At 30.8% G+C, this 12349-nt stretch overlaps 1 protein-coding gene across 1 annotated transcript; it reads right to left on the bottom strand.

Moving 5' to 3' along the window:
• Nucleotides 1–648: 648 nt before the first annotated feature.
• LOC122309026 lies at nt 649–1702 on the bottom strand. The gene has a single exon (XM_043122370.1). The coding sequence runs from the start codon at nt 1499–1501 to the stop codon at nt 902–904; it is 600 nt and encodes a 199-aa protein (XP_042978304.1). The 5' UTR covers nt 1502–1702; the 3' UTR covers nt 649–901.
• Nucleotides 1703–12349: the final 10647 nt, after the last annotated feature.

Genomic DNA, 12349 nt, shown 5'->3' with positions numbered 1-12349 from the left:
ATGAATGATACGATACGACACGACACGACACAACCTGTTATCTAAATGGTCGGGTTAAGTTAGGGTTTGGAAGTTTGATACGACTACCTGTTCTCAGCCCAAAAGTAGATGTACCGGTCAGAAGATTTTTCATTATATAAAAGTTATATGGATATTTTCATTCATTGATAATCTTTTTAAAATTTGAACCACATTCCAAATTATCCAGAAAAATATATTTGAGAAAAAGTATCAAACTCCTCAAACATACTTTTTAACTTATTTAATATTAAAAAATACTCTAATATATAACATCTAAACAATTTATTTTTTCAATTAAAGAGATCTTAAGACTATGTAAGCACGTATTAAGACTCCTAATACAACCCTAAACAAGCCCTTAGTCAATTAGTGTATGGCAGAAGACTTTCAGTTTGATTCATTACTCATGAATCCCACCTATTCTTTGGTCCTAATTTTGCAGCCACTTCGTTGTACTATTGGTAACCGATCGAAGCATATCTTGGTTCGATGATTCTTATATATTCAAAACAAATGTTGTTAAGCAAATGATGCAAAATGAAGACCGTGATTTCATTCACCGGAAATAGAAGCACATGCATCTACTTTTAACGTAATTGGATTCTGACTAAAACAAATCCGAAATCATTAGCCAGAAATTAATTTCCACTACTAAAAATTGGTGCAAATCAATACCCATTTGATTTATGACACAAAAAGGCCAAAGTAAACAAACTGAAAAGCCATGTTATCATTTAAAAAACAAAAGAAATTTACCACCAATTATCTTCATAACAGGCAGATTGCTATATGAGCCACAAAATGTACATACCTCAAAGGCCAGAGATAACTCCCCCCCACTAATGAACCGGCCATGTCCACTAAACCGAACCAAAACTCTCTAAAACCCTTTAGGCTTCACTCTTTCCTTCAAATCCACAGGTTTCTTGGCCATGTCGAGGCAATACTTGGCAATCTCTCTGAACTTAGGCACGCTCCTGAGGTCCACCTTGGTACCATCCTTTAGAGTAATGACAATGTCACCCCACTCACCGATGAATCGCGGCACCACCTGAACATCCTTGATCACAGTGTACGAGAAATCACTCCGATCCTGACCCGTCAACCCCGAAATAACCGTCACCCGCAGGTTGGTGAACCTGTACCTTAAAAAAAAGGCCCTTGAAACCGCCGCAAGAGTCAAAGGTAGCCATAGCAGAGTGAAACCCAGAAGAAGGTTGGCTAAAAGGTCACCGTAGTGGGCTCCGCCGTCGAAGAAGATGGTTTCCTCAGTGGGCTTTTTGGAGGTGGCTGCGGCGGTGACGCTGGGCTGGTTGGTAGGGGAGGAGACGTGGAGCTTGGTTATTGGTCTGTAGTTTTTGGAAGCCAAGCCAGGGAAGGATAATTTGGAGAAGGAGTGGAGGTAATGAGGTGTCAGAGAGATGGCGGTGGAGATGGCGGTGGAGGTGGAGGTGGGTGAGAGAATTTGGGTGGAGGCCATTGGGGTTATCCGTTAGAAGAGGAGTTGGGTGATGGATAATTGAAAGAGTTTTCTATCTGTAAGTTTCTTGTGTTTCGATTGGCTGCAGAGAGAATGTGGGGGTCCACTGAAAAGCTAATCTAATTTATTTGGTGGGCAAGAGTTTACCACGTGGCGTGCTCAAAGCTCACCGGAGGCCTGCGTGCTGTGGTTGGAAAGTCTCCTCAGAGTCCAAAAAAGTAGTCACTTCAGAGTCTCAGACCCATTATTCCAGAGACAAACCTTTTTGGGCTGAAAAGAAGAAGCTTGTATAAGTATTGATAGTGATTTTTTTATTTTTTTCCCAGTTTGTGCCCTAAATCGTCTATTAATAAAAGATCCACTCTTTTTGGGCCTGTAATTTCAGGTCCACTTGGATCATTCGTCTTTAATGAAGTTTAAATAAATAATTTTCGACAACGTTGAAGTCTCCATTTACCAATTTAGGCGTATAATTCAATAAGTTATAATTAATGTTATGTATAATTATAAAGTGTATATTTTTAAAAAGATAAGATCTATTATTAACTCATTTTTCTAAAGAAATTATGTGACTCTCGCACAATGCGATATCATTTCTCATTAGTTATTTGCAAATCTGACCTACTTATACCCAACGCATCAAACTAATGAGTTTTGCTACATACAAGCATAGTTGCATACTAATCTGTGTACCAATATTGATTTATTCATACTTAAAATTTAAATTAATATTGTTTTCAATAAAATCTACTTTTTAACCAATCATATCACATCACATTAGTGTACAGATTAATGCACAATTATGCTTGCAACTATATTTTTCCCAAACTAATACCCAATTTCGGACGGATGTGATATAAATAGAAGGAGTTCTCTAATACTTACATGTCGATTTATACTTTATAGACATTGTTTGTCGTGCAGCTAATTATAGTACTTATTAAAAGGAAAGTTAAAATATTAATGGTTTCCATATCCTCCATGTAGTGTGTGTTAGAACTGGAAATAAATAAGCTTACAAATATATTTTTTTCACAAAAAGAAAAATAAAATTTAGGATCAACAGAATGTATATATAAGATTGTGATCACTTTAATCTACCAGTAACTAGGATGGTTCCAGCCGGTTGGGTTCATTGAATTAATTGGAGCTAGTGCTGTCTTCAAGGCTTGAGCGAGCTTAAGTTATCTAAGCTTGATCGGTTTAAATGAAAAATGAGACCGAGCTCAAGTTCAGCTCGACTCGGCTCAGATGTTGGTTTTTTTTTTTAATTGTAACTTTCTTAACATGAGTTTATTAATTATTAATAATGCATATTAGTACGTAATATGCATATTACTCATATAAGATACTATTAATATATAATACTTTATAAGTGCGTGATAACTATAGGTAAGTATAAATAATATTATACTACTATGTTTATATGTAAGCATAAATTCTTAATTAATGTTTATATGTAAATATTATAGTACGAGTCGAACTAATGAGTTGAGTCGAGGTATATAAGAATTTGTTCACGAATATTAATCAAATCAAATAAAATTTTATACGAATTAAATTGTATTATTTAAAAATCGAATTTAACTCTTTGCTCCCAAACGGCTTATTTAATAATTGAGTTAGAGTAGCCTTGTTCTAGTTGGGGCTGATCAGTTTTCTAAAGGTGCCACTTTTAAAAATTGTAAAGCAAGAAATGGTGTGGCTTGAAGTGGGGATGGTTCCTAGCTAGTTCAGGGTGACGCGTGAATTCACGTGGCCACTTGACACGTAAATCTTTGTTGGGAATATTTAATTTTCCACCACAATTTTTTATTGGCAATTATATATTGGCATCCAAAATTATCATGTTGCTAATTATTATTTAAACCAACATCACATGATCCCATGAAAATAATAATAAATAAACACATACACAATAATTGGCATATATAGTTTAAATGCATGATCTTCCTCAATTTTCTGTGGCATCAACTTTGATTTATAGATATGGAAATAGGCATACAGATATTGGCACATGCTTAATGTTCACATCTAGATATGAAAATCGGTGCCACTGTAAAATCTGTTAATACGAATCATGTAAGATGTAATATTAATCATGCCTTTCTGGTTATACGGCCTTCTTCTAAATTTCTCTACAAATAATATTTTCGCCTCAAATGACGCTGTATTATATACCTTTAACTAATCGTCGTATTTTTGGATGGTCAAAATGATTTTTGCATTTGTTAGATTCTGTGATATAAACTCTAATAATGTTGTGAAGATCATAGCTCTTTCAAATGGTCTTAGATTATGTACTCAGATGAATATAACTCATATCGTGGTTGTATCTAATTCGAAGCTTATCGTTTGGTGGGAGAAAGATGGACAAGTTCCTTGGCAGACACTAGAACAAAAATAGGTTTTAGTGACAGATAAAACTGTCACAAGAAATGGAAAAAACGTCACGAAATATATTTGGTGACGGTTTCTGACCGTCACCACCACTGTCACGTAATGTGCATCACGGATTACATTTGGTGACAGTTTACTGTACAAGCGTCACAAAAAATATTTTTAGTGACAATTGGAAGTCTTCCGTTTGATGTCACGTTCGAACGTGAGATTTTTTGTGACAGTTGAAATCTGTCACAAAATGTAACATTCGAACGTCCAACAGAACGTTCGAACGTTAACCCGACTGATTGACATTCGAATGAGAAAATTTGACGTTCGTTGGTTATAGTTCGAACGTATCATATTTACATTAGAACGTCAAACAAAACGTTCGAACGTAAATCATTTAAACATTCGAACGTTGTATTCATTTTGAAGGTGAACATGTTCGAACGTTGGGTCGTACATTCGAACATTATTTCGTAATTTTGTGTAATTACATTCGAACGTTTGTTATATACATTCGAACGTATAGATCAAAAATACTATTTTTATAAAATTAAAAAATATACAAATTGTATCATCATATTATACCATCAAATTAGCAACTAACACTGTTTTATATAGTTGCAAAATTAGATATTAAAAGTTCTATACAATGAGAAAACTGAATTGATTTCATTTCTTCTTCTTTCCTCGCCCACCACGATTCTACTACAGTGACATAACACGCCCTATCTGGACTCTCATCTCCATCTGCACTTGTTCTTAAACTTCACTGCACATTCTTTCCTCTTGGTCTCTATGTTGCTCCTACAAACACATTTCTAAATCAGACTGTTCCAAGAGAGACTCCAACTCTTATTGTCTTGATCTCATATACTCATTTGATAAAAAAAAATGCTGCAAAATAAGTAACATTTTAAAAGAAATACAAATAAAAATTAAATTAATGACATGTTGCTTAATTTAATAAATTATTCCCAACATATTCAATAAAAGTTCACAAATTTTTTCAAAATGATATCATATATTTCCACAATATATAAATATATTCACAACTAAATTTACAATATTTTACATATTTCCAACAATTTTAATAGATACTGTAATATACAAATTCACAATATATAAACATATTCTCTATAGAATAAACTAATTCACAAATCACATATACATATGCACAATAATAACTAATTCACAAATACCAAAACATAGTCACAAAAAAATAACCATAACATATGCTTCAAATTCCCATACACAATTGTAAAACATATTCATTTTAATCTATAAATATATACAAATATTTATATTTTCATTTTAAGAATAAGCATACACACAACACAAATTTTCATTTTAATTCATCATATTACATAATCCATATCACAAAGATTTTCTTCTAATTCATTAACATAAACAATTCAATTCCTTCTAATTCATCAATAATATTCAATTCAAAACATATTCACAATATATACAATCAAAATTCACTACTCAATTCACAATATTATACTCATATCTAATCTTTCAAAATCCACAATCAACTCACATTATACACATCAAAATATTCATCATTATCCACAACAAAAGCACAACAAAATATATAAACATATTAATAAAGTTTAGAAATATACCTATCACTCACAATATCCTCTTACAAATCACAAGTTTTGAACAAGTCACAACAACCAATCCTTCAAAAAAATCACAACTCTAGTTAGTTAAAGACATATATATAAAAAGACAAAAAATAAATATCATAAAATTGCAAAACATTTAAAGGAAAAAAGTGTTTTTCCTTACCAAAATCAATGGAGAGAGCAAAAATATTAATAATCTCTCGCTCTACTCTCTCTCTCTCTAACCCTCTCTCACTCTAACACACACTCTCTCTCTAACCCACAACCCTCTCTTACCCTCACTCTCTCTTTCACGCAAGGGAGAAGCAGAAGAAATGATTCTGCTTCCTCCCGTGCGTTTATTCATTAAAACTACTCTGATTTGATATGACGTTCGAACGTTTAAAAAGTAACGTTCGAACGTTATTTAACTAACGTTCGAATGTTAAATTTTAACGTTCGAACATTATTTTAAAAATGTGTGAAAAATTTTCCGCATTTTTTCACGTTCGAACCTATATGCATATACGTTCGAACGTTTAAAAAGTAACGTTCGAATGTTAAATTTTAACGTTCGAACGTTAGTTAAAAATGTGTGGAAAAATTTCTGCATTTTTTCACGTTCGAACGTATATGCATATACGTTCGAACGTTTAAAAAGTAACGTTCGAATGTTAAATTTTAGCGTTTGAACGTTATTTAAAAATGAATGGAAAATTTGAAGCATTTTTTCACGTTCGAATGTGAAATTTTAACGTCCGAACGATAGTTAAAAATGTGTGAAAAATTTTTCGCATTTTTTCACGTTCGAACCTATATGCATATACATTCGAACGTTTAAAAAGTAACGTTATGCATATACGTTCGAACGTATATGCATATACGTTCAAATGTTAAATTTTAACATTCGAACGTTAGTTAAAAATGTGTGAAAAAATTTCTGCATTTTTTCACGTTCGAACGTATATGCATATACGTTCGAACGTTTAAAAAGTAACGTTCGAATGTTAAATTTTAACGTTCGAACGTTATTTAAAAATGAGTGGGAAATTTGAAGCATTTTTTCACGTTCGAACGTATATGCATATACGTTCGAACGTTTAAAAAGTAACGTTTGAATGTGAAATTTTAACGTCCGAACGTTAGTTAAAAATATGTGGGAGGATTCCCGCATTTTTTCACGTTCGAACATATATGTATATACCTTCGAACGTTTAAAAAGTAACGTTCGAACGTTATTTAAAATGAGTGGGAAATTTTTCACATTTTTTCACGTTCGAATGTTTAAAAAGTAATGTTCGAATGTGAAATTTTAACGTTCGAACGTTAGTTAAAAATTTGTGGGAAGATTCCCGCATTTTTTCACGTTCGAATGTTTAGAAAGTAACGTTCGAACGTTAAATTTTAACGTTCGAACGTTATTTAAAATGAGTGGAAAATTTTTTGTATTTTTTCACGTTCGAACGTATATGCATATACGTTCGAACGTTTAGAAAGTAACGTATATAGCACTAGACTATATATATAATATATATTATATACTTAACTAGTATATAATATAGTGTATTATATTATATATATATATATAGTATATAATATACTGCAGTTAGCTTATCCGATTTTAATATTAAATCATTGCGCTTCAAATTTCAATCTCTTTAAATTTGTAATAATTATTCACAAATGATGCATTATTTTATTTAAAAATTACATAAAATTTAAATTATAGTCATATTTACCAAATACTCTATCTAACGTTAGAACTACACCCACTAACGTTCGAACGTATGTGAAAGAAATATACTCTATTATTATAAATAATATATAATAATATATATATATAGTATATTAACTATATATAATATTAACTATATACTATAATATATACTATATATATTAACTATATAATATATTATATATTATAGATTATATGTAATGACTATATATATAATATATAATGAGTATATATATACTATATATATTATATAATATATATTAGACTATAATGAGTATAGTATATAGTACTAGACTATATATATAATATATATTATATACTTAACTAGTATATAATATAGTGTATTATATATTATATATATAGTATATAATATACTGCAGTTAGCTTATCTAATTTTAATATTAAATCATTGCGCTTCAAATTTCAATCTCTTTAAATTTGTAATAATTGTTCACAAATGATGCATTATTTTATTTAAAAATTATATAAAATTTAAATTATAGTCATATTTATCAAATACTCTATCTAACGTTAGAACTACACCCACTAACGTTCGAACGTATGTGAAAGAAATATACTCTATTATTATAAATAATATATAATAATATATATATATAGTATATTAACTATATATAATATTAACTATATACTATAATATATACTATATATATTATATAATATATACTAGACTATAATGAGTATATAGCACTAGACTATATATATAATATATATTATATACTTAACTAGTATATAATATAGTGTATTATATATTATATATATAGTATATAATATACTGCAGTTAGCTTATCCAATTTTAATATTAAATCATTGCGCTTCAAATTTCAATTTCTTTAAATTTGTAATAATTGTTCACAAATGATGCATTATTTTATTTAAAAATTACATAAAATTTAAATTATAGTCATATTTACCAAATACTCTATCTAACGTTAGAACTACACCCACTAACGTTCGAACGTATGTGAAAGAAATATACTCTATTATTATAAGTAATATATAATAATATATATATAGTATATTAACTATATATAATATTAACTATATACTATAATATATACTATATATATTAACTATATAATATATTATATATTATAGATTATATGTAATGACTATATATATAATATATAATGAGTATATAGCACTAGACTATATATATAATATATATTATATACTTAACTAGTATATAATATAGTGTATTATATATTATATATATAGTATATAGTATACTGCAGTTAGCTTATCCAATTTTAATATTAAATCATTGCGCTTCAAATTTCAATCTCTTTAAATTTGTAATAATTATTCACAAATGATGCATTATTTTATTTAAAAATTACATAAAATTTAAATTATAGTCATATTTACCAAATACTCTATCTAACGTTAGAACTACACCCACTAACGTTCGAACGTATGTGAAAGAAATATACTCTATTATTATAAATAATATATAATAATATATATATATATATAGTATATTAACTATATATAATATTAACTATATACTATAATATATACTATATATATTAACTATATAATATATTATATATTATAGATTATATGTAATGACTATATATATAATATATAATGAGTATATATATACTATATATATTATATAATATATACTAGACTATAATGAGTATAGTATATAGCACTAGACTATATATATATAATATATATTATATTATATAATATAGTGTATTATATATTATATATATAGTATATAATATACTACAGTTAGCTTATCTAATTTTAATATTAAATCATTGCGCTTCAAATTTCAATCTTTAAATTTGTAATTTCACAAATGATGCATTATTTTATTTAAAAATTACATAAAATTTAAATTATAGTCATATTTATCAAATACTCTATCTAACGTTCGAACTTCACCCACTAACGTTCGAACGTCATGGATTAACGTTCGAACGTTGGCGCCAAAAAATATTACGTTTGCACGTAAAAATCTTTAACGTTCGAACGTTCATGTAACGTTCGAATGTAAATTTGCTTACGTTCGAACATCATACGAATTCTTATCTAGATTTAGTGACGGTTTGTATAAATCGTCACAAAAACTGATTTTTTGTGACAGTTTAAGGACTGTCACCAATTCTAAAACGTCACTAAATCTCAATTTTGTTGTAGTGAGAGTCATAAATACTGGAGTGAGGCAAGATTGACGTGACTCGCTTGAGGGTGGTGAGGCTTTATCATTCATTTAGGAAAACGAACCATATTACTGACAGATTAGCCAAAATAGATACTAAAGGTATGGATTTCTTCTTTAATAATAAAAATAGTCTTACGAATGACGTTCTAGCCAGAGCTAATCACATGGATCAAACATGTTAATTTTCACATCCTTCGTTGGCGATAACAGACTTCTTATCATGTTTTTTCTTGCAAGTATGTTATATATGTTATTTTTTGTTTTGTTTTTATTAGTTTTTTGTCGTTAATGTTTTGTATATTGTGTAGTGGCTTTGCTTTGGGTCTTGCATTTTTTTTAGACTTGGGTTTCGATTTTCTTCATTATATGTAACTCCTAGATGTCTAGTTATAACTACGGTTTTCCTCTGTTATAAATTAGGGTTATTAATAAAATTACGGTCTCATCCTCTTATTAAAAAAAATAATCGCTTTAGAGAAAAATGTACAAATCATTAGGATTGTTCAACCGGGCCAGGTTTAAATCCGGCCTGGTCCGAAACCCGAATAACCAGGTTCCAGTTTCAGGTTTCGGCTTGAATTGAAATCATGACTAATAATACACATATATTGTGTTTTAAAATTAATTGAAACGACTCTTTTAATAACTTTATAAAAAAGGCTAGAATAGCTCTATTTCTCTAGTTAATTTTGTGAGTAATTAGAGAGTTTGAGTACTGAGGTGGACAGCATGGATATCTGCCACTATTAATGCCAAGGATAGATCAGGCCGAGGGAGAGATTTTTTTTTTTTTTAATATATATAGAAAAAACAATTTCATTAAAGATAGCAATTATAGACATTTATCAAGCCAGATAGCCTGATAAATAAAGTTTAGAATACAATCCCCCATCTCAATACTCTCTACATTCCAAGCATTTCGGACAAGCCGATGTGCTGCCAAGTTCCCCTCTCTATAAATGTGTAAAAGAATATGATGCAAAACAATTCTGCAACCTTTGAACTTCAAGTAAGAATGCAACTCATGACCAAGGGTACGTGTGGCGCAGCCCAATGTGCCAAAGATATATCATAATAGGGTTCAAAGACTTGGCTAGAGTTAGTCACATGGGGGGATACATGAGCCAGGAATGCGACCAATGATGAACCCAAAAAGGGATGGATTGGAGAGTAATAGTGGTCATGATGTACTGATGATGCTCGATGTAGGAGACAATGTTCCCATCAATTGTTATAACTTGCATGTTCTGTATGGCAGCAATAATGTCAAGTAAGTCCCCTTTGATGCTAGTTGCCAACTTCGAGAGGAGGCCGTGAGGGGGTGTCGCTTGTGTCCTGTGCTTGGCTCACTTAGGAGTGCTTTTCAATCTAGCATGAAGAAGCAGAAACTCACCTTTGGAGTTGTAATAGACTACATATATAACATGAGGAAGTTGTTTCTAATGACTACATCAAAGTTATATTTCAGTGTCTACGTGGGAGGAGACGTCCATAACTTCATTTGCTTTGAATGGAAAGAAAGAGATTGCCTAGCTTCGAAATATTGCCTCTGAGTCAACTTGACTTGATTTATTAAGGGCAGGCCGGGCACCTAGGGGGCTGGCCATGATGAGTTTGGTTGCGTAGGAGCTTCATCATATTTATTGCCATAGATACGAACAAAAGAAAGGGGGTCATCTGGATGAGTGTAAAGGGTTGCAGGAGAATTAAGAAGTATCCTAAAAGATCATTAAAATCAAGCTTAAACCACCTGGGAAATTAGCTTAGATGGAGACAGAATTTTTTTTTTTTTTTTTAAAATCATGTAAAAAAGTATATTAGTAAGATTCTTATTAAATTGTCAGATGATCAGCTTGTCCAACTTATAAAAGCTTAAATGATGCTTTTAATTCGTTAAATTAAGTTACAGGGATGAATTTAGAGTCAATGGAGTCTCCTATATAGTGTCCTTCAAGAACTCCACTAATAAGGCCAACCTTCGTTGGCACTAAATCGGCACATGAGTTCACACGTTGCTCCTTTGCCGTGCCACCAAAGTTTTCTTTTATTTTTCTTGCATTGTGGTCGATCGATACCTGTTATGTTGATCTTGGGATCTATTACTTATTTTTCAAAGCATTATCCTTTCGAATGGAAGAAAATAGCCTTCACATTTGTCGCCATCCCCCCACCTACCATCGCCACACATCCTCCCCGCGTCGATCTACTATCTCCCTAGCCTCCTCCATTAATAAACTAGCAATCTAAATAGCAAGTTGAAATCCATGCATGTGGAGTCCATGCAATGCCTGATTTAGATAAACACGCACTATATTCCTTCTTCCCTTCTGTTCAGTCCAGAGAATGTGAGCATAAAAAATTCTACTAGATACTTTAAAGTGGTGTGTACAGTTATATTTTGTTGCTAAAAAGCCATAATATCGGTTCATGGTATTGCATTGAAAATTGTCTTTTTATTTTCACGATTTAGTTGATGAATATGGGTCCTATTTTTTCAATTTTTTTTTAATTAATTGCATGAAAGGTATTTTGTTGAGGCTCTCCTAATTAAATATTAAAAAAATAAAAATAAAAATAAAAAATAAAACAATAAGTAAGGGAGTTGGTGACAGTAGCTTCACATGAATTCTCCTATCAAAGATCACGGGAAAAGGATGGAACGGCAAGTGGTGGAGACTCTACTAAGTGCCCTGGAAAATGTAGGCTGTTTTGATTATGATTTGATTCCCATTCCATCCTTTGTCACCACAAGAAAATTACCAGACGTCTCCTTCACGAGAATGAAGACCATTTCCCAACACTCGTTGTTTTCTTCTGCTCTTCATTTGCTTGTCTTCTTTCCCTCTTGGAATGCGTGCTTGATTCTCATTTCTCTCTCTCTCTAAATTTCCGTATACTTTATTAACTTCGAGTAGATT

The sequence above is a fragment of the Carya illinoinensis genome, chromosome 5, assembly GCF_018687715.1.
Source record: "Carya illinoinensis cultivar Pawnee chromosome 5, C.illinoinensisPawnee_v1, whole genome shotgun sequence".
NCBI lineage: Eukaryota > Viridiplantae > Streptophyta > Magnoliopsida > Fagales > Juglandaceae > Carya > Carya illinoinensis.
This window is presented reverse-complemented; position numbering and strand designations above follow the sequence as displayed.